The 23,244-nt window shown below is 56.0% G+C and overlaps 1 protein-coding gene across 5 annotated transcripts in view; it reads right to left on the bottom strand.

Moving 5' to 3' along the window:
* CCDC57 (coiled-coil domain containing 57) overlaps window positions 1-20,922 on the bottom strand; it is a 102,124-nt gene extending 81,202 nt beyond the window's left edge. For 2 of the 5 annotated variants that reach the window (XR_007459024.1, XM_049635422.1), the window contains exons 1-4: window positions 20,376-20,922; window positions 9,880-10,105; window positions 9,217-9,631; window positions 6,610-6,718 (exon numbers count right to left, since the gene is read on the bottom strand). Coding sequence is in view for 4 of the 5 variants with exons in the window: in XM_049635422.1 (XP_049491379.1) it covers window positions 6,610-6,718; window positions 9,217-9,623 (516 nt within the window). In the remaining variant the exon portion in view is untranslated. The other 3 variants (XM_049635423.1, XM_049635424.1, XM_049635425.1) reach the window with 3 other exon arrangements.
* Between the last annotated feature and the right edge of the window lie 2,322 nt (window positions 20,923-23,244).

Here is a 23,244-nt window from a genome sequence, read left to right as displayed (position 1 = left end):
GGCCTGTCCTGGGGGCACACAGACAAAGACCCGCTGGGGGCTTGGCACGGGGACCCCAGTCCGCTCATCCTGCCCCTGCACGGGCGCAGCGCTGCCGACAGCTTTCCGGGTGGTTCCCGCTGCGTCTCCACGTAGCACACCCACGCCACCGTGAGCCCGCCCGCGTCCTGTGCTCTCTGCTGGCTCCTCGCCAGGATGGGCAGTAGAGAGGCCCATCCCACACGTCCTGACGTGGCAACCACGGTCCGTGAGGCCTGCTCTGTAAGGAGGCCGCCTCCTGTCCCCCAAGCTCCCCCCACAGGCTGAACCTAAAACATCGCTGCGGCATCATGAGGATCATGAGGCTAGAACACTCACTGTGCACCACCAGTGAGCTGTGAGCCTGGTTCAGATGGGCAGCCCGCTGTTTCTCCGGGACTTCCGGCTACCGTGCCCTTCCCTTCCCCTCATGCCACTCTGTTCCCTCCCACCCCTTAGTGCCGTCCGCTCGGGCAGCGTGACGGACTCTCGTTCTCCAGGCTCAACGCTCTGCCCGGGCTGCTCTTCACGGGCCCCTGTGCGCTCGCCAGGGCTCCCGAGCCCCTTCCTCTGGGGTGCGCTCCTGCGGGGAAGACCCTCCACCACACCACCCCTCCGCCCCTCCGCCCCTCCGGGGGGCTGAAAGCCCAGCCCCAGCCTGGACCAGGCCCACCGGCTCCAGCGGAGCCCTCGAGGAGCAGGAGGCTGCCAGCTCAGGGCCCCATCCTCCTGGAGGCCTTCTCCAGCTCCCATCTCTTGGTTCCCACCGTTCTGAACTTGGAAGGGAATGGAGGCGGCTGCAGGTGGAGCCCTCGGCCACAGGCCGGGCCCGCAAAGCTGCTCCCCGGAGACTCGCCGGAGCCTGGCATCTGCAGGAGTCTCCCCGCCCCTGCGTGGGCAGACCCATCTGCCGTCCTCAGCCGCAGCTGGGAAGCGGGACAGGCTGTGTCCAGTGTCCCCTCTGTGGGTTTCCAGATGCCTCTGAAACACCTCCCACTTGCTGCTCGGGCCCTTGCAGGCCTTTTGTTCTCAAGTCCCTGTCCTGAGAAGCGACCGGGCCATCTCAATAGTCTCCCCTTCCTGTTTTCCACTGTATGTTTCTGGAATGTGACCACTGAATTGGACATCCTGATTTACCCTCCACGTCTCTTAGATCTTCTCCCAGATTTTGTCTTTTTTGGTCTATATTCTGAGTTAATTTCTTTAAATATACTTTTAATTGTCAGAATTCTTTCTTGATCTGTGATTGGCCCTTCCTCCCAACATCTTGTTCTTGGGTTCAGATGCAAAACACATCTCTGGTGGCACTAATCACGGGAAGCCCCCACAACGCACCCTGAGACCCTGAAAACCACGACACATCAGGAGGAGTGGCTGACCCTGTCCTCACCCCACTCTGGACCGGCTGAAGGGCAGGGGGAGGGAGTCACAGAATCACTGGTTGGTCAATGGACATCGAGGCCGGCAAGGACAACCAGATGCGTGCGTGGGCACGTCCAGCCTGGGCCGGATGCCTCCTGCTGACCGCCCAGGAGCCTCACATCTGAAGTGGGCACACGGTGGCGGGCTACAGGACCAGTGACTCAGCAATCATCTCTGTTCTCTTCAGGGTCATTTTCCCTGTTCTTCTCAGCTCCTTTTCCATGCGGCTGGCAATTCTCAAGCGTCCCAGCTGTCAGCACAGAGCCCACTTCGGATCCTCTGTCCAACCCACCCCTGCCTCCCCTCTGCGCACGCTCTCTCGCTTTCAAAAATAAATACATATTGGGGCGCCTGGGTGGCGCAGTCGGTTAAGCGTCCGACTTCAGCCAGGTCACGATCTCGCGGTCCGTGAGTTCGAGCCCTGCGTCAGGCTCTGGGCTGATGGCTCGGAGCCTGGAGCCTGTTTCCGATTCTGTGTCTCCCTCTCTCTCTGCCCCTCCTCCGTTCATGCTCTGTCTCTCTCTGTCCCAAAAATAAATAAAAAACGTTGAAAAAAAAAAATTTTTTTTTAAAAATAAATAAATAAATACATATTAAAAAAAAAAAAAGAAATATAAGCAGCTCACTAGAATGTCATCAAAATTATATCACCTGCTGTTCATAAGACACTGTTAAGGAAAGGAAAACACCAGGCCCAGAATGGGAGAAAATTGTAATATATGTACCTAAGAACTTGATTCCAGAATATATAAAGAACTCTAACAAATCAATCACATGATGGCAAATAATCCACCTTTTAAAAAGGGCAAAAAGGTGAACAGACGCTTCACACACAAAAATATATTAACGGCCAACGAACACATGGAAAGATGCATAAACATCGACCGAGGACAAGAAAATGAAACCCACAAGACACCACGACTCGCCCCTAAAATGGCTGAAATGGGAAAAAAAAGCTGAATACTCTGTGCCGACAAGGACGCAGAGCGGCGAAAACTAATCTGCTGGCGCTGGGAGGAACATAAAATGGTACAAACGTCTTGGAAAACAGGTCGGTGATTTCTCCCAAAGTCAAATACTCCCCTAGCACACAAGCCAGAAACTCTACTCCCAAGTTATTTACCCAAATAAATGCAGGCCTGCCAAGAACGGCCACAGCAACTTTATTCTTAATGGCCTCAAAGTGGAAATGACACAAATGTCTGAAACGTCTACGCGCGGGTGAGGAGCCGGCCGGTACAGTCACACGTCCCCGCGACGGCAGGAAGCAGACCCACGCTCGCTGGGGCCAGAGTGGTGCTCACTGACCACAAGGGCGCACGCTGGGACCGCAGGTGACGGGGGCTTCTGTCTCGGCCCTTGCACGGGTGCACGTACCGTATGTAAATCGCTGAGCCGACCGGGGCACTGTCGCCGGATGGGGGTCCCACCTGTCCGCCCCACACCGCAGGCACCAGGGTCCACGCCCGCGGCCTGCCTTCTCCCCGGATGGGCACTTCCACGTCGTCGCGGAGAAGTGTGCCGAGCTCCTACCCGCTGGCTGCTCCGCCTGCACACGTGGGGGTGGCTGCCCGTACACAGACCCCCGGCTGACGCCAGGCCAGCCCCCACCACACGTGGGGCCTGAGCTCCCCGCGCCACGTTCCCAACAGCCCCTCCCCGCGGGCTGCTGCTTCTCCAGCCGAGGCCCCTCCGCTCCCTCCACTGCACGGTTCTCTCCGTCTTTCGTCTCTTACTGTCCATTCCCAACGGTCTCAGGGGAAGAGACAGCCCCACAGGGTCCACCTGCCCGTGGACCAGAGGCGTGGACGTGCTCGGTCCCCGGGAGAACATGGATGCTGAAGCCACACTGAGGAGAAGCAGACTGGGCTGATGCAGAAAACCGCAGTTCATCTTGGTCTCTCCTGCCCTGAAACCTCACGGTGACCTGGCCCAGCCCTGTGGTCAGAGCAGAGGTGACGTCGGGCCCGTGAAGCCCACCCCCACGGAGAAGCGCGCAGACAACACAGCACAGCAAGCAGGACCCCAAGTGACCCTGCTCTTGAAGAGACCTGGACAGACTCGGCTACGCAAAGGAGGCTCTGGGAGGAGGCTGAAGCCGGCCTGACAGTGTGGCCACACCTGCCACCTCCCTGGTCCGCCATCTCCCGGGGAGGCGGGCGGGGGCCACACACCTGCCCAGCGACGTGCCCACGCTGGATCCCTGGATCTCGGAAGGTCAGCGGGAGCCTCAGAGACACTCAGAGAAGTACAATGGAAAGCATACTTCACTCTTTTTATCCTTTGAAAAGCAAAACGATGTATGAGAAGTCACATGAGTAACACTCACTGGGACCAGAATACAAAAATCATTTGGGATTCTTTCCTCCTAACATATTACAAGACCACGAAGCGTTTGGTCTCCGCTCAAAGTTCTGCGGGCTGTGGGGGGCTGGGTCACGCGGCGGAGCTCTGGCCCGGGTGACAAGGACCCTTCGCCCAGCCCCCAGAACGGTGCACACCTACTCTCACCCCTCCTCTTGCTCCAGAGCGCCCACTCTCCTGCTGGTTCCCTGACAGGCCCCTCACCTCCCATCCTCCCCCTGAAGGCTCTGCCCAGGCTCCCTGGTCTACACCTGCCCTTTGGCAATGCCCCAGGCTCCCAGCTCGTACCTCGTGGCCTCCCCATGCTGACCTCCGGAGTGCAAAGTCCCCTCTTACCCAACACACTGGCCTGGACATCCAGGAGCCACCTCCCACGCAGCCTGACATCATTGGCGTTCTACCCAGGGCTGCTGCCTGTGAGCCCTACACGGCCACCAGCACCTCAGCCCCCCTCGACCTTGAAGGCCTGCCCCAGGCCCCCCAGGTGCGCCCTCCACACACCTTGCCACTGGCAGACTTCTGCTAACAAGCCCTCTTCCTGACCGCCCTCCTTAAAAAGGCCAGCCCCACCAGCCTGCCTCACTGTGTCATGCAGGTGACACCCTTGGGACATTCCACCAGAGACTACACCCTTCAGGTGTCCATCTCGCCCCATGGAGGGCCAGCTCGCCCACACCCTAACTCTGGGCCCGGGAGGACGCCTAGCACATGGTTCGTGTTAAAAAAATATTTGTTGGGGCGCCTGGGTGGCTCAGTAGGTTAAGCATCTGACTTCGGCTCAGGTCATGATCTCACGGTTCATGGGTTCGAGCCTCACACCGGGCTCTGTGCTGCCAGCTCAGAGCCTGGAGTCTACTTCGGATTCTGCCTCTCTCTCTCTCTCTCTCTCTCAAAAATAAAAAACATTTAAAAAATTAAAAAAAAATTTTTTTTTTGCTAAATGAACGAATAAATCAATCATTCCATTTCTACTCCAGTGGCTTCTAATCCTGTGATGCTAACCAACACAGGGGGAAAAAAGAAAAAAAGCTTCCCTTCAGCCCACTGCCTACAACTCGCGGGTACAGTAAGAGTCAAACAGACCAACTCAGTTCCCTTTATCTTGTATTTCATTTTTCAGGAGAAAAACCATTATCACCGTTGAATCAATTCTACCTTCTGACAACTCAATAATGGACACAGATCCTTAGAAACAAGAGACAGGAAACCGTGAAGCCAATGAGCACGTAAGAGCCTGGGTCAACCAGAGTTGGGGTCAAGCAAAGGCATCCCGCTCCCCACGAACCCGCACGGGCTCAGACTGTTCCAGAACCACGTTAGACAAATGCTACCACATTCCCAGCAGCCACCTTGGGTGCAACACCAGAGCTGGGGAGTTTAAACATCGTTTTCTTCCTTCCAGAAGTAGGGCCGGTAGGAAAACCAGCGTTCCCCATGGCTGTGAGGGGCCCTCCTGACTGATGGGGGAGCTGGAGCCAGAGCCTGCCTGGGTCACAGCTGAGGCCCGGCCCAGCCGACCACCATTCCCCAGGGTCATCGCTGCCTCCAGGGGCCGCTGAGTGCCTGCCTGCTAACTGGGACGGCCCACCACTGCCCAGGGCCCTTTGGAAATTCCTCTGGACGTGACCCTGGTCCTGACTCAGGAAACCTCCTCACCTCCCGGTGAAGTCACGACTGCTCTTTCCTTCATCCCGCTGCTCGGGCCCCAGTTTCGTGCCCTAACAACTTGAGCCGTTTCCAAAATCAAATCCATCCATAATGGACAAAGTTCTTTAGTTCCAGAAAACTCTAAAAGAAATCCTCTGCAGGAGATTTCAAAAGCTCTTTCTCCTTAGTTCAGAATGACGTATATATCTCATTTTGGTGGGTCTCTGGAATTTCCCTGTCCGTGTGGATTCCCCGTACGCACGCCTGTTACACTTGGATTTCTCCTCTTAACCCGTCTCATGTCAATCTGACTCTTACTTTAAGTAGAGGACCCTTGAGGGGACAGGGGTTCTGGCTCCCCGACAAGAGCAATCCCAGGGCAGGAGAACAGTGGTAAGAGCTCACACCCCGGAGACATCCTGGACTCATATGACATCCGTGCCGTGTATGAAGAGGATCCCGGGCAGGCTGGTCACTGATTCTGGGCTCAGTCCCCCACCTGTAAAATTCTGGTCAAAACCGTGTCCCTGCCGTGAGGAGCACAAGGGCCTTCGTGGATGCAGTTTCCATGAACACTGCTGTGGCTCTCAGGACAGCAGCTCAGCACGTGCTCCGTGGAGACCAGGGGGCCTGTCACCCCAGCACCTGCACCCACGCGGCTCCACGAGTGAGAACGGGCCCCTCCGGCCAAACCCCAACGCGGCTGAGTCCGTCAGACATGCAGGCTGGGTTTCAGTGTCACGGAGGGGAAACCGTGGCGACAGGCTCAAGCGCCACCTGCCAGCCGGCACAACTCTGGCGAAACTTAGGATTGGCCACCTATGGTTTTCCCCAAAAGAAATACAGTTACCGCGCTGTGAGTCCCCAGCTCTTTTCTACAGTAAGTAACTCAAATTTTAACTCTTCGATACTTTTTTCTAAAATAAATAAGGGCGACAACGTGTATCCTTTTGTGAGGAAAGAGACACCCAGGGAGTCACTACAGACGAAGGTTCAGACGCCCGCCACATCCCCCAGCCCACCCCAGAATGGAAATCTGCCCCAGTAGTTCAACGTGGACCCCATGGATACCACACAGTCAACAAAAAGGCCGACTTTCCCTCAACAACTCGGTTTCCAGCCGGCAGCCGAGACAGGGCCGCGGTCGGAACGTCCTACCTGCCTCTGCAGAGCAAGTTCACCATCCAGCTCCTCGAGCTTCCTCTCCAGCCTCCATTTCAGGTTTTCATACTGCTCCCGCTGCTGGTCGATCTCGCCGTTCTTCTCACTATGCAAACATTGCGGCGTTAACAGAAGTCTTGCTGAAGAGTCCACGGGACCCGCGTGCTACACACCGCACGGGCCACCGCCGGCACAGAGAGCCTGGGATGGAGTCCAGAGTCGCACGGCACAATTCCCGAAGTGTCCAGTCACAAGCAAAAGGCACCACGAACCAGGAAGAGAAAAGGCAGTCACAGGTGCTGACACCAACATGACACAGATGTTCAAATTCTCTAAGAAGGACTTTAGAGCAGCCATTAATTATTTAAGGCGCTCCAACAAGCAGTTTAGTGCAGCCTGAGAAAAACTCACAAAGAATCAAACAGAAACTGAGGACGAAGAGGTACCGTAACCGAACAGAAGGTTCGCCGGGCGGCTTAACGGCCGAGTGAATGTGACAACATGACAGAGAAAAGAATCCATGAACTTGAAACCAGAACAACAGAGATCACCCCGTCAAATAACACAGAGAAACAGACTGGAAAAAATGAGCAGAGCCCAGGGAGCTGAGGGACAGCCACAAAAGCTGAGTGTTGGTGCCACTGAGTCCCAGAATGGAGGAAAAAGAGGAGAGCTGAAATGTACTGGAAGAAGTCATGGATGATGTCTCAAATTTGTCAAAAAAAAAAAAAAAAAAAAAAGAGAGAGACAGAGAAAAGAAAGACAGAAAGAAAAAAAGAATGGGCAAATAAATGACCCGAGGAGACACTTTAAAATGTAGAGCACTCGGGGCGCCTGGCTGGTATGCGGTCAGTTAAGTGACCGACTCCTGATTTTGGACCAGGTCATGATCTCACGTTCCTTGGGACCGAGCCCCACACTGGGCTCTGCGCTGACAGCGGGGAGCCTGCTTGGGATTCTCTGTCTCTCCCTCTTTCTCTGCCCCTCACATGTGTCTCTCTCAGAAAATAAATAAATAAACATTAAAAAAATAATAAAACGTACGGCACTCCAAGAAGGATGCTTGAAAATCAGCGTGTCCACGGAGGGCAAGCTGGCCCACGTGTCACAACGTCAAAAGCACCTGCCACTCATGCTACAGGTACGTCACGGTGTAATTTTTAACGATGAAGTTGGAGAACGGCCAGAATGCCAACATCCATCCTGCAGGTGCAGGTTATGGGGCCCCTCCCCGGCTCCGGGGGACGCTGACCTTGGCCGAACTCCGCATCTCTGTTCCCTGGCCCCCCAGTGAGGTGGCGTGGGCTGTGAACATCACGCACCACGCCGCCTGAACAAATGGCGGGCCTCCTCACACGCTGCGTCGGAGCTGGGAGAATCAGCAGAGGGCCACGAACACCTCGGGCTTCCGGGCTTCCAGGCTTCCCTCTCGGGACCCTGGAAACCGTGCCCGTGTGTTGTTACAGGAGGCTGTTGTTACAGAGCCTGCGGGCCAGTCTCCTCCCCTCATGCCCAACCTGCCACGGAGCCCGGAACGAACAGGCCCAGAATCCACTAAGAGGGCCAGGGAGCCATCTGAAAAGATGTGGCAGAGCTCAGCGCATGACGCGAAGAACAGCTTCCCGGATAGACGGGAATCCACCACGGGCAGGTTGTGGGCAGCGTGTGCGGGACACGACTTTGTGGGCGTAAAAGCGAGCTCTCCTGGAGGGAACACAGCGGACACCTCCGGCAGCTTCTCCTTTTCACCGGACCATCTTCACCTCACGGTACAAGTCATGGTCATGACAAGAATTTCCTTACTGTTGTGATTTTTTAACAAGTGCTTTAAGCACATACGTAACAACGTGAGAAACTATTCAGGGGCCGCCTGGGGGGCTCGGTGGGTTAAGCTCCGACTTTGGCTCAGGTCACGATCTCGCGGTTCGTGAGTTCCAGCCCCACGTTGGGCTTTGTGCTGACAGCCCAGAGCCTGGAGCCTGCTTCGGATTCTTCGGATTCTGTCTCCCTCTCTCCTTCTGCCCCTCCCCTACTCGCACACTCGTGTGTATTCTCTCTCTCAAGATACATAAACTTAAAAAAACAAACCGCTATTTAGGACCCCATTCAGTGACAAGAGAACCTGCAGGATGCGGCCCACCGCTCTGTGCACACACAACACACTCTCGCGTGTACACACACACATGCACGCACACGCGCACACCAGGGAGGTGGACCCCAAGTGTTAACATGACATCACGAACGTACACGCTGAAATCAGGGGAAGGACACCAGATTTTTAAATGAGGCCGGTCATATCTGCCTTCCCGCTGGGGAGCCGGGGAGCAGCCGTGACGAGCGTGTGACAGTGAGCGGCCTCCCGGGGGGCCCAGCCAACGGGACCCTCTGAGCCGAGCTGGGTTCCTGGTCAGCCTGTCTCAAGTGAGCTCATGGAGTTTGGGGATTGAAACGTATTTTGCATCATTAACAGCCACGAACTCGAACAGCTTTTATTGAAACGATACAGATTTGTCATCCGTGGAGAAAACGGCCAGCGTTTCAAGCAGTGTCCCGTTCGCCCCCCCTCCCCCCCCCCCCCCGCGCCGCGGGGCGGGGCCGCCTCACCTGTGCGCGCGCTCCAGCTCCAGCCGGTGCTCCTCCAAGTTCAGCTGGTGCCGCCGCTGCAGGTCGTCCAGCCGCCGGGCCTCGCTGGCCAGCGCCCGCCTCAGCCGGGCCGCCTCCACCCGCAGCTCGCTCACCTCCGCCTGCCGCGCCTCCTCCCGGGCCCGGGCCCGGGCGAACGCGGCGTCGTAGCGCTCCAGCTCGCGGTCCCGCTCGTCCAGCACCTGCAGGTTGTAGACGAAGTCCTCCCGCAGGCGCCGCAGCGCCCCCTGCGCCTCGTGCAGCTGGCTGTGCGCGTCCTGCAGCGCGGCCTCCTGCAGCTGGCAGCGGTGGGCCCGCAGCGCCCTCCACTCCTCCTCCTTGCGAGCCAGCAGCTGGCCCAGGGCCCGCTCCGAGGGCGGCGGCAGCATCGGGGCAGCTGCGGCGGGGGAGGGGGCGCAGAGTCAGGGGCTCTGGCCGTCCTTCCGCCGCGCCCCCCCTCAGATCCCCATCTGTGGCATCGCTGTCGCCAAGCGGGAGGACGCTCGGGGCCAGTGAGCAGCTGTGCGGTCGGTCACACGTACCTTCCGAAGGGCCCTTTCTACCCTATCCTCACCCTGCAGCAGAGGGAGCGGGGCAGGACGTCTAGGACCACCGAGGAAGGGAAGACGGGGACCGGCCGCTCACCGACGAGAGCCAGGTCCTTTGGACAGGCTCGCGAAGCGCTCTCCCACTTTGCAGATGAGAAAACGAGGCAGCGAGGGAGCTGAGCGAGGACTGGAGCCCAGAAGCTTCCGAGAGCCAGCGGCCCGCCCGTCGCGCACACGGCTCCGCTCGGGGGGCGCTCCCCCCGCCGCACTCGAGCAGCTTCCTCTGCTCTCTTATCTCCAATCCGTCGCGGAGTGGCGCTTCTCTGAAACACAATAAAAATAAAGCGCCGGAGGAAAAGAAGATGAAAAAACAAAGGCATATAACACACAAGTCCGAGTCTTTAACATTCAGAGTCCACAGCATAAAGCTCCTTCGTCAAACTGCTCTAAGCGTCTAAGACCTCTCGCTCCTCCGTCTCTGCCAAGGACGGGCCGCGGGGCTGCGTGGGAGGTGTGGGCAAGGGCTGCCCCTCACCAGGTGAGCCCGAGGCCACACAGACCGCTGAGGGCGCATCACCTGGCAGAGAAGGGGTGGATCCCCACGCGTAAAACCACGTGGTGCTCCAGGCCTCGACCTACAGGAACAGGCCGGAGGCCTCACAGCGAGCCCAGAGGGTAGGCAGGCTGGGCCCAAGGGCCACTGTCACCCTGGGGACAGACAGCAGCCCTTCTCTGACAACACCTTTCCAGAAGGGCCGGGAGCATTCCAGGCAGGCATCCAGAAGTGACATTGGAGTACCACTGTCATCCCAAAGAATCTAAAACGGGGGTGCCTGGGTGGCTCGGTCGGACTGGGGGAGAGGGACAGTGGGCGGGACTTCAGAGGCCTGAGGTGACACTCGGAAAGGGGGTCACAGAGGTTACAATGCAGCCACGCCTGAAGCGGTCCCCACGGCATCAACACCGGTCGACCCTGGTCAGCATATAGGCAACACCGACAAATTCAGAAACAGGAGAACTGAAGGGGCTACTTACTGCTTTTTGTTTTCTTTACGGTAACTCTAGAATTCTTAAGCAAGCTACCGCTCTCTGGTCAGCAACGCTAAATCAGCAATGCTACTTTTGGGGGGCACGAAGTTCACTTCACTCCTGAAGTTACTAAGAACAAAAACCACCAACAAAAAATTATCCATGTAACCCAATCTGTTACTATAACATTTTGGTAACAGAATGAAAAAAAAAAGCCAATAAATTCACAAGCATTGGTAGCACGCTGCCTGAGGGGCACGTCTGCTGCTACCCCCACACGGGTCTCTGGCCCAGTGAGTGGAGTTTGACAGTAATTCTGGCTACAAGTGGGAAGAAAGAAGGAAGGAAGGAAGGAAGGAAGGAAGGAAGGAAGGAAGGAAGGAAGGAAGGAAAGAAAGAAACAGTAAAAGAGAAACTGTCAAAACGGTCCTGGCCGGTATTGGAAAATCCCCAAATACTGTCAGGACCCCAGAAATAACGTGCCTTTCACAGGAAATGGGTGCTATGTGCTCAGCCACCCCAGCCAACAGTGGAGACACTCGCCCAGGTTTTGAGCACAGGTCAGCTGAGCTCACAGAACAGTGCTTAGGACACAGAAAGGGAGAGGGGAAAACGTGATAACCATCAAAATCGGGCAACAGAGGCCACGCAACCAGCGCGTCTCAGACGACGGAGGACAAAGTACCAAGAACAGGCTCGAGCACAGGGCCCACAAGTCTGGTAAGGAGAAAGCAAGGCGATTTCCCAGGCGAAGCCAGTATCTTCTCGGCACCGACACCAGACCTGAATGACTCCCTTACGAAGGTCCTCCTACAAGAGCAGTGAGACGTGCAGGACGGCGCTGGCCAGCCCCTCCCACAGAGGGCAGCGGGTGTCGAGGGCTCCGTGGGACACAGGCTCTGCGCCAACCCCTCGGCTCAGAGCATGGACGGCGCAGGCTGGGTCCGGCCCACAGGCCTGCTCTGTGGGGGGGACGCTGTTCTCGGCATCGTGTGACAGGCCCTCGTAGCCCCTAACCCTCAGGGCCCAGTCCCAGCCCAGCCAGTCTTGGGGCGACTCTGCAAGGCAGAGGAGCAGCTGAGTCCGGAGGGCCCGCACAGGGCTGTGGAGACGGCGGGGCCCAGCGATACGCCACGTAGTAAGGAATACGTGTTGGCTTCATTCGCGGTTCCTGGCACACTCCTCCGAAGACCCTCACCACGCCGAGCGCCGGGAGCTATGGGGGCAGCTGCTGTTAGCTTAGTTTTTGTGCCCAGGTCCTGAAACGATCCCAGGTGAAAGGGCATCTTCTGTTTCTCCGCCCCTGGGCTTAGGAGGGGACTCTGGAGCCGGCTGCCGGGGGAGCCAACCTGGGGGCTACGGGGCTGGGACTTTCCCTCCCACCCCCCAACTTCCCCTCCAGCGGGAGGACAGGGGCTGGAGGCCGACCCATCACCCATGGCCCACGGCTCAATCAGTCACGCCTGTGTGACGACCTCCACAGAAACCCTCGGCGAAGGGGTCGGGGAGCACACAGAGGTGCCCTGAGACGGCCTGGAAGGTCTGCCTCCCGGACACTTCACCCGTCGCACCCGTTCCATCTGGCTGCCCCTGAGTCATACCCTTTAGAATATGCTGGGGAGCTACAAAGAACGTTCCTGAGCTCTGTGAGCTGCCCTAGCAAGCTGAACCCGAAGAGGGGTCGTCGAGGGGTCTTCTGATGTAGAGGCGTCCGGGCGGGGTCGGTCTTGCGGGACGGAGCCCTGAACCTAACCTGTGGGGTCCGTGCTAACCCCAGGCAGTCACTCGGAACCAAGTTCAACCGCAGAGGATGCTTGGTGGAGGAAAAGGCCCCGCACGCACGCAGGCCGAGCTCCCGGAGAGGAAGGGAGGCCTGGGAGGCAGGGGCATGATCGCCAGGGGCAGCCGAGGTCTCCGCCCTGCAGGGTCTGGAGCAGGGCAGCGCCCCTCCGCAGCCCCATTCCTGCTAGCCTCCGGGCCTCGCCCAGTAAGCCGGCTTCAACCTGCCCTCGGCTGCGACACACCCATCCAGCACCTGCCTGCCACCCGAGCGCCACCCCAGGCTCCTGCCCCCCAGTTTCCTTGGCTCCTTCCAAGGCACCCCTCTATCCAGCTGCCCAAGCTAAACACGTGGGATTAGCCTTGACTTCCCGCTTCCTCTCCTCCCCACGCACCTTGGCCACCATCCAGGGCTCTCGCTGCAAGACCCCTGGACTGGCCCCTCTGCTCCACTCGCTCAGGGGTGCCAAAGGGATCCTGTAAGTGGAAGGAAAAAGGCTAACTGCCCAGGGCTTCCCGTTCCACATAGTCCTGTTCTCTCAGGGCTGGGACGCGTCAGGCCCTGGAGCCCAGCACCTGCTGCCATGTGCCGGGTGGGGTCAGACCCCCAGGTGGCTCCACCACAGGGAACGGCCCCCTGTCTGCTGAAGCACCTGGCCTGCCCTGGCCGCCCTGGTCATGGTTTCTCTCAATCCCAAACACCCAAGCACCCCACGCTCCGATCACCAGCCCTCACCCTTCAGATGTGTTAATGGATGTATAAATGAATCACAGAAAAACTATAGACTCACTTTTAAAAGTGTTTCATTCAGTAATAAAGGAAGCTACTGGCTTCAAGTTCAGTCAGTGGCCAAGCACCTTCCCCAAGCAGACAGCTAGGATGTGCAGAGGGCACCTCGGACCGGGTTCTGAGCCCCAAGCCCCAGCACAGAGAAGGTGATGACAACGGTTCATTTCATTCAGGAGCCAACCCCTCCGATTATATTTCAGGTGCTACAACTGTGTAACCCGAAAAACTGAGGCTGCTAATATAAAATTCCACCAGACACAGTTCCCTTTCTTAAATTCATCCATTTACTCATTTAAAAAGTATCTGTTTGGGGCGCCTGGGTGGCGCAGTCGGTTAAGCGTCCGACTTCAGCCAGGTCACGATCTCACGGTCCGTGAGTTCGAGCCCCGCGTCAGGCTCTGGGCTGATGGCTCGGAGCCTGGAGCCTGTTTCCGATTCTGTGTCTCCCTCTCTCTCTGCCCCTCCCCCGTTCATGCTCTGTCTCTCTCTGTCTCAAAAATAAATAAAAAAAAAAAAACGTTGAAAAAGTATCTGTTTAGCACTCAGTAGGTGCCAGGGACTGTTTTACCTACTGGAGACAGATAGTAAGGCCACTGCACCGATGGTCTGTCTGTCAGCCTGGGGCAAGATGAGAGCGGCTGAGGACACGGGGCGACTCTGCACAGAGGCCAGGGAAGCCCACGAGGGAAGAGCAGGAAGGGGTTCTGCGTGGCCTCTATGAGGCTTGCACGTCCCGGCCAGGTCACGGTCCCTGTGCTGGCTAGAGGGCTCCCAGGACCACGGGGAAACCAGGGTTACGGCAGGCTGGCCACAAAGCCCAGGGAGAGCCCTGGTGTGGAACTGGCGACCTCCACGGTTAGGGGTTCGTCCACGCTGCCTATCTACTGGCTGCGCAAAACACCCAACACCCAAAACACACACACACACACACACACACACACACACACACACACACCCCAACTATCAGGGGAGCTGTATGAGCGAGGGGACAGTGTGGGGCCCAGGAGCTCTGGAGTCTTGACAGTCTTGACAACAAAAGCTCTGGCAGTCTTGACAACAAAAACCGACACATAGGCCACCCACATGACTGCGCCCACTCACAGGGACAGGATCAGGATTCAAGCAAACACACACCAGTAAACAACGCCCCTGCTACCGTGATGACTCAGACTGTCTCCCCAAGCGCCCATGAGTCACCGCTATGGTCCTTCACAGATAACACACCACGGTCTGCGAGGTCAACAGGCCTCCCTGCTTCTGGAGACTGCTCCTCAGCGCCCTGTCCTGTGTCACGGGCCCCGCCACCAGGTCTGCCTCTTAAATGCACTGGTTGCACAGCCACCCACAGGAGTTACTCTTGTGAGACAGACAGCTGACCACGTGATACCACGCCCGTGGCTCTGGCCACCTACAAGGTAAAGTTCAACCTGTTCGGCATAGTAAACGAAGAATGAGGGGACAGGGCCTGGCCCTTGCTGCCCACCGCAGGTCCCTCCCTAGAGAGACCAGCTTCTACCGTGCATGCCAGATTCTATGGCACTCAGGACCCACAAGCAACCTGACCAGTCCGGGTGCCCCTTTCCTCCTTACCCCATCACAGGACAGCCTGCGCCCTGCCGCCCTGTAAAACCCTAACCCTAATAGCTCCGAGGCTGACATTAATGGGCTTTAAACATCACAGCTTCAGAGTGTGGACGCAATCTGCCCGTCAGCCAGCAGATGTCCCCGACAAGCACCCAGTTTTCAGGGGGAACCCCGTGAAACTTCTGGGGAAACGGCAGAAAGAAATCTCCACAGAAGGGAGAGGCCCACAGTTAAGGTGGCTTTGCTTGCGGCATCCACGGTGTTCTAGGAGGGCCTGTGGGGTCAGCCGGGGGTGGCGCAGGGACGCGCCAGGTCACGTCATCGCTTCGATCTTCTCATGTGTAAGACTCGGAGCTTTCCAACCCGTTGGTCTCAGGCAGATGTCGTACAAAAGCACCTGCAGACCCCCGGGTGTTAGGAAGATGGAAACAACCCCCTCGCGAAAGCCCTCGTTTCCCACCCACAGAAAACCTGTTGGTCCCACACAGACACAAGCCCCATCTGGAAGTCGACCTCAGTCATCAGTTCCTCTGAATGTGCCCCGGTGTTAAGACAGGGCTGCGAGGAGCGTGGACCAGTTTGGGACTCGCTTGCCGGAGCCCCACCAGTGCTCTGCCGCGGGCGACCCCGACCACACGGGCCAGCCGGGTCGGAGGCCGGGGGGCGACACCCGGGGCCTGGCCTTCCACACTCAGCACAGGCGGGGAGAGGCTTCCAGTGAGATCCTCAGCTCCTCACAAACTAGGACAGAGCCAAAGACCGCCCGAGCTGCAGGTGGGGTCCGTGCCAAGTCTGCTTGACAGCCGGCCCCCCGGTTAAGAGGAAGGAGTTCAAGGCAGAGGGTGAGTCCCAATGAACCACAAAGAGGCAGCAGGCAGATAAAGAGCTTTCCAAGCGCAGTGGGCTCTGCAGGGGGCTCCCCTTGCCCTGGGGGTGTCCCCACCTCCCCGACAGTGACTAGACGCGGGATGAACAGGGAAGGAGTGTGACAAGATGCTCCTGATCCACAAAGACCCTCCCCCTCGCCTAGACCGCCAGATAGAGTAGAACACGTCGGAGATAAACCAGGGGGTTACCCAATCCACACACAGGATTAGGATTAATTAGAATTAATCGCCCTCTGCGGCTGACCAAAACTTTGAAGCAATTCCTTTTACAATAAACATTTGATAATTACTAATTGGAAAAGCATTGTGTAACCTCATTAAAACACACGCAGTTACAGACTCTACAATTTACACAAAGGGGCCATTTGTAAAGGCTAAAAGTCGGTCACTAGACGCTTATGAACAGGCTGTTCACGCACACTGGCCGAGCAGAGAGCCATCCAAAGCGGGGGTTTCTCTCTACCTCCTTCCCCTAAAGGACTGTGGCTCGGGATGGATGCATTCGGCTTTGGACTCGGCTACGAGCAAGAGAAGTCCCTAACGCAGAAGAACTCAGACCTACCTCATCAAGCAATGCCATCTTGTTGCAAATACACTTAGCGAGCTTAATTTACAAACCACCTTTTGTGGTGCTCGAAGGCAAGTCCAGAGATGATGGCTCATCTGTTCTACACGCAATACGGGGGCTCAACGCCAGCCCCCCGAGAATGGGCCACCTGAGCTACACTCAGCACCCACAATCTTCAAGGATATCTAGGGGATGGACGAAAATCACACCTCTGTGACCACGAGTCTGTTTTCCCATCCTTCACTGACTGCCAAACAGCACCCACAACCATTTGTAAACTCTGAAACAGGACAGATGAGCCACGGGTAGGTCTGAATTCCACCAGTGGCCCTTGTGGGGAGTGAGGGGTATGTGGCACTCTTCTATGTGAATTTACGCCTGCCAAATCCCTGTGCCAAAACAAACAAAAACAAACATGGAGTAAATGAAAAATAAAATAATAAAGTAAAGGGAAACCGAATCATCTTCTAGCTAAGAGCTGCTGACTTTTTTTCTTTATTTATTTAAGTAATCTACACCCAACATGGGGCTTGAACTCACAACCCTGAGATCAAGAGCCATTTGCCTCCACCAATGGAGCCAGCCAGGTGCCCCAAGAGCTGCTGACTTTGAGAATCACATGGTTTACATACCAAAGCTTAAAATCATAATGAAATACAGGGGCACCTGGGTGGCTCAGTCACTTGGGCGTCAGACTTCGGCTCAGGTCATGATCCCACAGTTCCTGGGTTCGAGCCCCGTGTCAGGCTCTGTGCTGACAGGTCAGAGCCTGGAGCTTGCTTCAGATTCTCTGTGTCCGTCTCCTACTCACACTCTGTGTCTGTCTCAAAAATAAATAAACGTTAAAAAAAACCATAATGAAATACAAACAGAAACAACTGAATCTAACCTCATCACAAACGATTAATATAAATGCAAACGATACAAAACAAAAAACACGGGGCGCCCAGGTGGCTCAGTCAGTTAGGCAACTGACTCTTGAGTTCGGCTCAGGTCGTGATCTCACGGTTTGTGAGACAGAGCTCCGTGTTGGGCTCCACGCTGACAGTGCGGAGCCAGCATGGGATTCTCTCTCCCTCTCTCGCTACCCCTCCCTCTGCTCATGCACATGTGCACTCTCTCAAATAAAACATAAAAAAACAAAACAAAACAAAACAAAACAAAACAAAACAAAAAAAAAAAACAGGGCACCTGAGTGGCTCAGTTGGTTAAGCATCCAGCTTCAGCTCAGGTCATGATCCCACGGTCCGGGAGTTCAAGCCCCACCTTGGGCTCTGTGCTGACAGCTCAGGGCCTGGAGCTTACTTTGGATTCTGTGTCTCCCTCTCTGCCCCTCCCCCACTTGCACTCTGTCTCTGTCTCTCAAAAATAAACATTAAAAAAAAAATTAGAAAAAAAAAATGCCCTGGGGTTCCTGAGTGGCTCAGTGGGTTAAGCGCCTGACTTCGGTTCAGATCATGACCTCGAGGTTCATGAGTTCGAGTCCCACATCAGGCTCTATGCTGATAGCTCAGAGCCTGGAGCCTACTTCAAATTATTTCTGCCCGTCCCCCACTCACACTCTGTCTGTCTGTCTGTCTGTCTCTCTCTCTCTCCCAAAAATAAATTGAAAAAATATTTAAAATTTTTTAAAAATACACTAAAATAACTTCATAAAAAACTTTATATATTGTAAGGATAAAAACAAAACAACTGTCTGCAAATATCATCCTCTAATACGTTTGTTTTTAACAGAAATATGGACTAGAAATTCTGGAATTACTTCTTATGTGGTCTAGGATTGAGCAGATAAGTAAATACATTGAGGACAATAGGAACCAGATTTAGAGAGGAAAAGAAATGTAGAATGAACCTTGGGATAATTAATTGGAATTGGAGATATCAATATAAACTCACAGCCCTTAATATACACACAGATACATACACTCAGAAATAGATACAGATGTGTCTGGTGTGAATAAATATAGGTTTCCTAGCTCCACCCACTGAGAAACCCAAAAGGCAACGACCCTCCAGTAGCGATAAAGCATACCTACAACCTGATCTTGGTTTCTAAACACCTCCTTGGACACTAAAAGGGGGGGGCGCCTGGCTGGCTCACTCAGTGGAGCTTGCAACTCTTGATCTTGGGGTTATAGGTTCGAGCCCCAGGTTGGATGCAGAGCTGACTTGAAAATAATAAAATATCTTAAGAAAGAAAAGAAAAGAAAAAAAGAAAGAAGAGAAGAAGGAAGGAACTAAAAGGAAGCAGGGCTCCTTAGAGAAATGACTGACTCAGGCCAGGTCAAGGAAACACAACATGAGCCTGGTACATCTGGTGGTGCCAGAAAATAAGGGCTCAAAAATGTTGGGGGACATGCTGAAAGGACACGGAAGCCAACCTGAAAAGCCTCCTAAAGCTCAAATCTGGAAAATCAGCAACAAAATAAATTATAGCAGTGGATTATAACCAATGGTGGGGGGGGGGGAGACACAAAGTAAAAACATGTATACCAACATAAATGCAAAGAAAAATGGCGAGAAGGGAAGGTTCTTGGGGCACCTGGCTGGCTCAGTCAGTACAGCCTGCGACTCTCGATCTCAGGATTGTGAGTTCAAGCCCCACGCCAGGTGCGGAGCCTACTTTAATATATAGAAAGAATAACGGAAATAAAAAAAAATCTTCATTTGGTAAATACGATTAATAATAGTTTCAGAAAACACCCGTTTGTAATGGTAGAAAGTATGGTTAGAAACAAGTTATTTATATAGCCTCAAATTACCTCCCCACAAGGTGTTTATTACTTACAAACGAAAAAATAGTAACTTTATAAAGGAGACACCACCTAAGCCACTTAACCAAAGTGCCACCACTAATGGACAGAGCAGCATCACCTGCCTCCTGATAAGACGCACCGGAAGTGCACACCTTCGCTGTTGAGGCTTTCTTACAACAAATGCACAACCTGGAGCACGTTGCTGGCTCAGTCGGAAGACCTGTGACTCTTGATCTCAGGGGGTGGGGGGTCAGTTCGAGCTCCTTGCTGGGTGCAGCGATTACTTAAAAATCGGGCGCTGTGCTGACAGCTCGGAGCCTGGAGCCTGCTTGAAATTATCATTCTCTCTCTCTCTCTCTCTGCCCCTCCCCTGCTCTCCATCTCTCTCAAAATAAATAAACTTTAAAAATAAAAGTAAAATTAAAAAATGCACCTTGTAATTAATCACGAGGAAACCTAAGACAAACCCAAATCAAGGAGCATTCCACAAAACAGGTGGCTCCTAAAAAGTGACAGGAAGACTCAGGGATCGCTCCAGACTGCAGAAGAGTAAGGACCGAAATCCTCGAGAGTAAAGTCATGGAGCCGTATGTGCGGAGTCTGCAGGAACCCTGCTTCTGGAGGAGCGCTGCTAATTCCCTGGGTGCGCCACGAGACCTGCCCCGACCTGCCCGCAAGAGGAGACGTAACATTTGGGGGAATCTCTGCAAAAAAAAATCTAAGAAAAAAAAAAAAAAAAAAAAAAGAACAAAAAAAAATCTGTGCGGGATAGTCTTTGTACTACTTGTGCAACTTTTGTGTAAGTCTCAAATAATGGCGGGGGGTGGGGGGTGGGCGGGAAATCTCTGGGCCAGGCGGCCTGGTTTGAGCCCATCCTCACCCGCCGCACGGCTGGCGCAGGGCTGCGGCGTCCCCACCTGCACGGCCCACCCGGAGTCGCTGTGGGGACCCGAAGGGCCCGAAACCCGCGAGGCGCGGCGGGTCTGCGGGGGAACCGCACGGCTCGGGGCGCGGGACCCCGCGGACCTGCCCCCCACTCCCACCCCCGGGGCGCCCGGCCGAGCCCAGCACCCCGCGCACCTGCCCCCGCCCCGGCCCAGAGTGCGGGGCCCCGCGGCCCGGGTCCACCAGGACCACCAAATCTCGGGGGCTTCCAACCAGACCCGTTAAAGGTGACCCGAAAAGCGGCAACGAGCGCACCTCCCACGCGAGGCGCCCAAGTCCGCGGCTCACCCGGAACGACCGTCCGCCGCAGCCTCCGGCCCCGCCGCGTTGCCATAGTGACCCGAGTCCGACGGCCGCGGTGCGGGCGCGCCCACTGCAGCGCTCCGGCCCCACCGGCGGGAAACGCGAGGCCGGAAGCAGGGTTCCGGGCTCTTTTCGCCCGCCCCACGCGCAGGCGCCGATGGGACCTCCCGCCCACCTGACTCCCGGAGGGGATCCGCCGACTTCGCCGGGAGGGCGGGGCCGATGGCGAGGGTTGGGGGAGGCCGGAGGGGCTGAGGCTCCCCAGCTGGGCCCAGGGGAGGCAGGGCGCGAGCTACTGGCCGCCTCCAAAGGCCCGGGCTGGGAGCTGCTCAGGCCGGGGCGAGACTGTACTGGAGAAGGAGAGGGGGCCGGGGCTGCACGAGGAGGGCGTGGGGGAGGGCCCAGAGCTGCAGGGGAGGGGGCCCGGGTTGTCCAGGGGACCGGGGACTTGGGGACGCACGACTCCCCCCTCCCCCTCCCAATCCCGCAGGAAAGCCGCAGACTTGAGGACGGCGGGTGGGGCTGCCCCAGCAAGCTTTGTGGGGTTGGGTTGCCCTTCTGTTTCCAGTGCTGTTGCTCCCTGTGTTGTTGTTGTTTATTAAAATTATTTTTTTTTAAGGTATTTATTTTGAGAGAGGGAGCGCGCGCTGGCGCGGGGGAGCGATGGAAGGGCAGGGAGGGAGACAAAATCCCAAGCATGTTCCGCAGCACTGCACTATCACTATCGTCTAGCAGACCAGACCGAAGTGGGACTCGAACTCCCCAACCGTGAAATCATGCCCTGAGCTGGGATCAAAAGTTGGACGCTTAACTCACTGAGCCACCCAGGCACCCACACGCTATTTTGTTTGTGAGAACTCACCAGCTCGTGTGTGCTCACAACCTATGCACTTTTGTTTTTGTGTTCAATTGTAAGTTCAAAACAAAACGAAACGAAACCACAGCCTGCCTCACAGAGGCCACAGCAAGCCTTCCTGCCAAGGCCCCTGCAGGTTGCTCAGGGACAGCTTCCACGGGCATCTGAGGGTCCATGGGGCCTGAGGACCCAACCGGCCCAATAAGTGGGCCCAGGGGACAGTCTCTGCCACCCTCGGTCCCAGCTCTCCTGTCTGTGTTTTCTCCACCTGGATGGCTTGCTGGCTGCCCAGGGCCAGTCCCCAAGAGGGCCCTGCCAGTGACGGACAAAGATCTCAAGCCAGTTAATGGTAAGAAAGGCTCAGCTTCTGGAGGGAGGTCTAGGAGTTATTAAATATCAGAAGCAGATCAATAATTCAAGCCTTGGGGCGCCTGGGTGGCTCAGTCGGTTGAGCGTCCGACTTCGGCTCAGGTCATGATCTCACAGTTCGTGGGTTCAAGCCCCGCATCGGGCTCTGTGCTGACAGCTCAGAGCCTGGAGCCTGCTTCTGCTTCTGTGTCTCCCTCTCTCTCTGCCCCTAACCCACTCGCATTCTGTCTCTGTCTCTGTCAAAAATAAATAAACATTTAAAAAATAAAAATAAAAAAATAATTCAAGCCTCATGAAAAATGGAAGCTGTGAACCTGTCATTGCACAGAAACCAAGTGAAAATAGCCGTGCTCACTTGGAGCGGCTGTAGATGGTCTCCAAAACTTTAATCTTCATTCCACAGGCCTTGGGCACCCTTGCTGCCTCCACACCAGGGTAACCTGCTGTCACAGGACACAGCCAGCGTTCAAATCCTGGTCCATTCCTGTCTTACATCTTTTTAGGACTCGGTTTGTTCTCCATAAAGCGGCGAGAATGTCCTCCCTTCCCCATTGCTTAGAGGGTCAGAAATAACACTGAACCACGCAGGTCCCGGCTCAGCCCCAGGGAAGGGGCCCCAGGGTATGTCTGGGACCTAACAACATGAGCTCCCTGCCTCCCCATCCTAGGCCCCCAACCTGACTCTACAATAACCCCAACACTAACCCCAACCCCAACCCTATACTAACCTTACCAACCTCACTCTGACCCTACGCTAACCCCAATGCCAACCCTGACCCCATGATCACGCCAATGCTGACCCTAAGCCTGACCCTCGTGTTACCCCCAAGGCACAGCATGGCCTTGCTTCTCATGGGAAGGGCCAGTTCCTACTGCCCTTTTATGGGACGTGCACCTCCTGGCCCCTCCTCCAGTATCCCAGTATCAGAACTCCTGATCCTCTCCCTGGATCCCCACGTAAGGCTTCTGGGGTCCCCAGCCCAGAGAGGTGCGGTACTCACCCCCCCTCACATGTCACACAGCCAATAAGATGGTGAAGGCTGGAGTGGGCCCTCCCGAGGGCCCAGGCACTTCCTACCCTTCCAGGGGCCTCCTCACATGTGGCCAGCCCCCACGGCCCCTCTGAAGTCTGTGACCTTGTCTCCCAGTCCGTGCCACAGCCTCCCCAGTGCTCCTGATCCGTGCCCCTCGCCCAGTAGCCCAGTAGATGCCTGTGGGGAGACGAAGGGCCATCCTGGCCACCAGAGTCAGGCCGGTGCCCCTCTCAGCAGTGCCCACCCTCAGCTCGGGCCCCTCACTCTCATCCCCTCACTCACCTAATCAGCCTCTAGTGACCACCTCCCCAGAGTCCTCTGTCCCCCAGTCTCCAAGGCCCATTGAGGCATCAGCACACAGCAACCCAAGTAGCCCGACCCCTCTGCAGCCTTATCTCTGGTTCCCCGCTGCTCCACACCTCACTCCCCCAGGGCTCCCCACCGGTCAGGCCAGACCCCACAATTTCCCAGTGCCATTGCGGCCTAATGGCTGACTGCGTGTCAGTGTCCTGGGGCTGCTGTAACAGATGACCGCAAACTGGGGGGGGGGGGGGGGGGGGGG

This window comes from Panthera uncia, chromosome E1 (assembly GCF_023721935.1).
Source record: "Panthera uncia isolate 11264 chromosome E1, Puncia_PCG_1.0, whole genome shotgun sequence".
Taxonomy (NCBI): domain Eukaryota; kingdom Metazoa; phylum Chordata; class Mammalia; order Carnivora; family Felidae; genus Panthera; species Panthera uncia.
This window is presented reverse-complemented; position numbering and strand designations above follow the sequence as displayed.